Source organism: Mytilus galloprovincialis, chromosome 1 (genome assembly GCF_965363235.1).
Source record: "Mytilus galloprovincialis chromosome 1, xbMytGall1.hap1.1, whole genome shotgun sequence".
Classification (NCBI taxonomy): domain Eukaryota; kingdom Metazoa; phylum Mollusca; class Bivalvia; order Mytilida; family Mytilidae; genus Mytilus; species Mytilus galloprovincialis.
The window spans coordinates 55,841,770-55,848,348 of record NC_134838.1 but is presented as its reverse complement, the minus strand read 5'-3'; the positions used below and the strand labels follow the sequence as shown (position 1 = coordinate 55,848,348).

The 6,579-nt window shown below is 31.5% G+C and overlaps 1 protein-coding gene across 1 annotated transcript in view; it reads left to right on the top strand.

Annotated features, from left to right (window-relative positions):
• The first annotated feature begins 1,200 nt into the window (after window positions 1-1,200).
• The window catches only part of LOC143079193 (proton myo-inositol cotransporter-like), a 30,756-nt gene continuing 25,377 nt past the window's right edge, over window positions 1,201-6,579 (top strand). Inside the window, exon 1 of the mRNA XM_076254427.1 lies at window positions 1,201-1,754. Within this exon, the coding sequence (XP_076110542.1) occupies window positions 1,355-1,754 (400 nt within the window). The 5' untranslated portion in view covers window positions 1,201-1,354. The remainder of the gene's footprint in view (window positions 1,755-6,579) is intronic.

The window sequence follows — 6,579 nt, the reverse complement described above, 5'->3', positions numbered from 1 at the left end:
AGGGTTATCATAGTATTTAGAGAACACTTCAGAACTAGCAATGTGTGAATCAAGATATTCACATTCCAGGATTATCTGGGTTGTGTGGTTCTGTTAAATTTGAGAGTTCTTTGTTTTGTGTTGCTTATTAAGCTTCTGCAATTCAAAACCTACGTTTGTGTTGGTTGAATGGCAGTCAAATTGCCGTTGGTAGAAGCAATGGAATTGTTCGGTTTGTCAGAGACATCTGAAAATGTATAAAGGGAATTGCTACGGTCTATACTTTCCACACTTGTCTTACAGAACGAGTCTGTAAATGTAAAGAGATACTCAAATATTATATGTTTTGTTTCTTGAAACTGTTTGTATTCTTGTTTGGTGATTTCATCACACTTTATGTGTATCCACAGTGACTAACCACCCAAATCAAATCGCATTGTGGTGCATGTTCTAAACTGAAATTTCAATTTAAACTAGGAGCATATAGGTCCTTTTGACGCCCAGTTTGTGCTGTAACATATGCACAATGCAATCAATTATGTCAAACATTATATACATGTAATCATTTATTATTTGTTGTATAGATAGTATAGATAATATAGATAATAAGCAACGTTCAGTTGTGCAAGCAACACTCGGTTCCTTCTTAGAGGTCGACCTGAGCGTGGGACTTAGAGGTCCATCTAAATTTTCGAAAACTGATACTAGTATTTACTGCTTCTCCACTTTGAATGTGATATTTAGAAATAAAGGCATAGACTGAACGACTGGAAGTCAAAATAATATGTCTGGTTAAGATGACTTATCTTCTTGTGGTCAATTACCTTGTCAGTGAACGACCACGTAAAAGAAATCCGACTCAGCGTGTAGTTTAGACCTTAAAAGTACAAAGTCGGATGCATATTCATAACACGCTAACATGTTCTCGTCCTCAACTGGACTTTAATTTAACACCAGTTCACCCATCCAGCATTCAACTATACCGTGAATACAAATTTTGTGGTCTCCGTCGTTTAGAGAGTCATTAGGATTTTATGAAAATCGGTGAGGAACATTCTTTTGTTTCCAATGACATAAATGATGTGTCCATGCCCTTCAAATTAGATCAAATTCGTTGGTGTATCATTCAAACATTTAATTTATGTGTCCATATTGATAATAATTATCTTGACGAAAGAAATATTTATCATACCTAGATTGTCATTGTACTTATATAAAGAACAAAGAGACTCATATATCTAAATCGTACTAAATCTTTAGGATATGATAGAAAAATAATCAAAAGAGCACTTAAGTAAAACGTGCACACTACATTCCTTTACGATAAAGTAAAAAATTGCCTGTATCACTTATAATTGTACTAACTCAGGCGAACATGGCGAATATTGCTCAGGATAAACTGAAAAAGATGAATTTAAAGTCGGCTAATAATATTCAAAGGAAACAATCGTCTTGTTTTTTGTATACACTTTCTTTTTTTGCTACGATTGGAGGATTTCTGTTTGGATATGATACAGGAGTTGTTTCAGGGGCAATGCTTTTGCTTAAAGACGAATTTGCGTTAGATTCCTTTACACAAGAAATCATCGTGAGTGTTACAATAGCTGCAGCTATAGTGTTTGCACTTGTCAGCGGATATCTTAATTCTGTTTTTGGTAGAAAAGTAACTACTCTCATTGGAAGCATTGTTTTCACAGGTGGAGCAATAATTTTAGGTATTGCACAAAACACAATGATGTTGATTGTTGGCAGAGGCATTCTAGGTATAGGCATTGGTACGTATTAGTAATTTGTAGAATTGTATTTTAATTTACCATAAGTCATCTTGAAAATAATGTGGTTATAACTTACAATTTTTTACTATTTAGTATTGAAACAGTATTTGACAAAAATCTTAGAATGAGATGTCAGCAATGCTCATGTGTTCATTGGCATGATTTATACTAGCAAATGTTCTAGCGGAAAAAAATATACAATCAAGTGGAGTTCACAAGTGAAACAAAAAGCATTAAAGGGGTAAATGACATTCTAACATTAAAGAAATGCAAACTTGAACCTCAATATCTGGAAAACGATGTATGTATGTAGCAATTATACTTTCAAGTATACAATTATACTTTCAGATATACACTTGATAAACTATTTGTGAAATATATCTATTTATGTATAAAATGTTATCAAAAAGTGATGGAAATGCATAATGCGATTTCCATCTACTGTTGTTGTTGAAATTGTCATTGAATTCGTGTGAACATTTCCGTGTCTAGGATAATACAATATATGAGATCAATGTATTCACCGAAAACGCGTTTTTAGCGTTTAAAATTATAAATCTGCTACCTTTGATTTGGTTTCAAAAATACTGCGTCTATGCCACTGCTGTCTAATGTTGCGATTCCAAGGATGTTACCATGCTAGTAGTTTGCACTTTTCTGTAAATTTACTGTTCATCAAATGGTTAAATCATTCCACTAAGATTTTGACATCCAATTGATAGATGGCCGTTGTCTGTTTTGGCATACCTTTTTGGGGAATTTGAGTTTTTGATGATCTACAATTGTATTATGGATGTGGTTATGTACAATCGGTATAAAGATTTGACAAATATATTGCCTACCCATGTTTAAATGAGCAAAGCTCAATGGCACGGAAAAAATATTTCGATTTTAATAGGAAAAACAGTCGGCTTTTGTACTTCGAAGCGGACCTATTATCCACGTTCGATAGGCAACCATTTTGATATGATGAACCAACGTAAAACCAAATCAACCGTTTCACGATAAGAAATAAAAAGATATATGAAATAGACGAAAGATGTTGTATGAGTGCCCACGACACATCTTTCCATGTAACCATTTAAACTTTAGTCCAGCATTGTTCAAAATAAACCTGACGTTGCAATTTGAATTGCGACGTCAATCACGTGAAATCCATGTTTTATGTGATTCAGAACATAATTGCTTTGTTTCCAAAGCGAAATAAGAACGTCATATTAGAATATCTCTTTTTCGTTGTCTGGTCGTAAACTATTCGTACGGTACCATTAAAAGGGACAAAGTCTACAACAAAATGCTGGTTTTTTAAAATATTGGCTATTTCTTTGTTTAGAATATTGGCTTTTTCTTTGTTTAAAAAAACTTTGTTATACTAGTATGTACATAATTCTATGATTAAGCTATTATATGATACATTTAAAGTGATTGCTTTTGCTTCATTTTTCATGTACATTAATGACGAGTAAATTTACAACTCATCAGTTTTATATCAATAAAAGAAATACAAGGGCATGTACATTGTTAATATGTGTAGGGATTATTTAATTGAATACCTATACGTTATCACTTTAATCCCATTGCGACATGAAATCGTAAAAAATAAAATCCTGCAACACGTTCAATTTTTAATCGAATTTTGTTTTGTTCTTTTGTAAAAGTATACGATATGATAGATGATAGGTACATAGACGAGTGACATTAACCATACAACTTTATTTTTAATGCACCCACCTAACATACGGCTAAATCATATAACATGCAAAAGCACAACATCTGTACTATCGTTTTTGCCCGGTCGTCAACAATTCGTATGGTGCAGTTTCCGTCAAATCACAACGAAAGGTCAAGGACAGACAACTTATAATTTTACAAGATGTCAGCATTTTTGCATATTCTGTCTTCTGAATAATAACATTTTGTATGGACATATGGAATTGTGTTAGGACAGATGTTAATAGTATCTTATCAAATGCACTTTAGAATATTAATGTCGGATTTTTAGTAAAGAGTGCCGTTTTCAAGAAATTCCGTTGAAAATGACAAAAATGCATGAAGACCAAAATCTTTGTCTGTGATTCAAATGTTATTCACCATGAAACCAAATAACATACTTAATTTAGTGTTTAGGACGTTTTTGACATAGTTAATTTCTGCAATAACACTTCTTGTTAATAAAACAGCCAATTATAACAACCTTGAAGTTGCCAAAAATAACACCATCTGTAAAAGATAGCTTTTTAGCTGTTCTTTGTTAAAACATTTTGTATGAAGCCAATATTAATAGGTTAAAAAACACAAATTTTAAAAGTGCAAAAATGTTACAGGACAGAATACACAGGTCAATCATGCTTGAAGGGGAAAGTTTTGGAGCGAAACTTTGATATTTCAATTTTCAATATGTATACGTTTCCTTTGTTGCTTATACTGCATTTGCACAGATTTGGGAAGTAAAAATTATTATAAGCTGAAATGTTCTGTATGCCTGGTCAAGTTATTTAATCTTATCAAAGTACGTAATTCTTATAAACATATTGAGTCTTTCGCAATTATATTTACTTACATTATTTTTTTAATGGAAATTCTAGCAATTCCCAAAAACAATACATACACTCCCTGAAAAGTTAATATATACACACACTGTCATTAGTTTTGGTTATTTGAGTATTTAGCGGCGATCAGTTTTTATTTGTTTATCCCCACGTAGCGCCCAAGAGACCACGACGGTCGGCAGGAAAACTGGCAATCCCCATTAATAATGAATTAGTTTTAGTTATTAGTATCAAGAACGAAATGACTGTCACAATAAAAACTCTACCAATCAGCAATTACCTTGTGTAAAAATAGGCAACCTCTTACAAAACTAAGCAGTTTTGATATTGATGTTGACTTCGGCTAAATGTTACAAGTAATGTTGCTTTTAAAATAGAAACAGAAATGTTACACTATTATTTCAAATTTAATTGGCCATGATTTTTTATCAAAAGTTTATGTAGATGTGCCATATAATATTTTAAGGCATTTAGAGAAAAATAGCACTATTTTAGTAGATCATTTGTTAAGCATTGGTTGGACAATGTCATATTAACCTAAAGATAGTACATGTAAATTAAGAATAAATATGGTAAAATGAAGTTATTTTATTATAAATAACAATACAATTGTTATTTATGACAAGTGTGGTTGAATTTATCCAGTGGAATTTGTTACTAGTTCGTTACTATGTATGTTGCATTGTCATTTGTTTGTATTTTGTCGCACTTCAGTGTGTCTGTTATTTCATTGTTTTCTACTTATATTTGATGTGTTTCCCTCGGTTTTAATTTGTAACCCGGATTTGTTTTCTCTCAATCGATATATGACTTTTGAGCAGCAGTATACTACTGTTGCCTTTATTTATCCAGTTTTTTAATTGGTTTTAAGTCATCTAACCTTGAATTATGTTTGTGGATATGCCTTGTGCACTGAGACCTCTGTTGTTGATCTGACAGCGTCTTTAGTTGATTCTCTCACTTTATTTTCATATTTATTAAGTTTGTTTTTCTAATGGTGCGAAGATCTTACAACAATAAGAGTGATATATAAGTTAAAAAAAAACGTACATAATATTATGTAAACGTGCTAAAAACATGGGTTAAAACAATTTGACTAACATTCAGATATTTTAAAAGATTACTTTTTTTTAACTCTATTTGAATATGTCTATTATGAAACAAATCCCATCACGTATAACCCCATATGTGCATTTTTGAGGAACATTGTCCATTACAAGTTTTGTTTTCTAATCGTTAGATGTGTTTCAGGTTTTGGTTTTGTCATTTGATAAGAGACTTTCCGTTTTGAATTTTCGTTAACTTTTGTTGTTTTACTTTTATATATTTTGCATCAAATATCTGAGTTTTAATATCTGTTATTTTTGTTTCGCTCATCTTTGAACCTTGTGGTTTTTTTCTTCTTTGGTTGAAAGAAGGAATGAAATGACAAGGCGGCAGTCTCAACCCATAGTCGAAAACAGATGACAGCATGACCACGGTGAAAAAGTAGGACAAACACACAAAACTTTTAAAACACTCTACCGAAATGTGCTACTTAAACCAATATCAGGAAGGGTATTCAATCTTAATTAATCTAAATTATTAATTTTCAGTCATACTTGATAAAACAACTCATAAAGTATATAATAATGGTCTTACATAAAAAGGAATTCGCCGGATTTGATATTGAAAAGCGCATGTACAAACAGTTTTCATTCGAAAATTGAACGAGAATAAACTTCGTTACATGTCTTTCCACATTGGAAAACCTTCTTTTTTTTTACCTAATATACCTTTTTTTTTCCCTTAAAGTTCTTCCATTACCCTTTCTTTAAAATATGGTTGATCATTATCTGCCATATTGGCAATATTATCCAGACAATAAAAGCAAAATGATCCCCATTTACAGCTGGTGTTTTAAAGGGCAACTGCAAAAGCTTTATTGGAAGGCTGCATTTGGACCTAAATCATATCAGTTGAAGTTTGAAAAGATAAAAAAGATCCCTCGGCCTAAAACGATAAATCTATTCTATTTCTTACAAACAAATATTCAAACTTCAGAAAATATTCAGATATGCATTTTATGATTTTTTGGAAGTTTTTTACAAGAAATGCAATTTTCTGTAAATTAAGCGGAATCAACATTTAAGTTTGCATTTGATTTCGAGTTATGATAATTTGTTTGAAATGTTTAGATAATTTTTAGAAGAAAAAAATCGTACAAGTATCAGAAAATTGCATTTGATTTAAATCTTGCAAAATTTAGGAACTTTCAATTATAACCTTTAACGTTG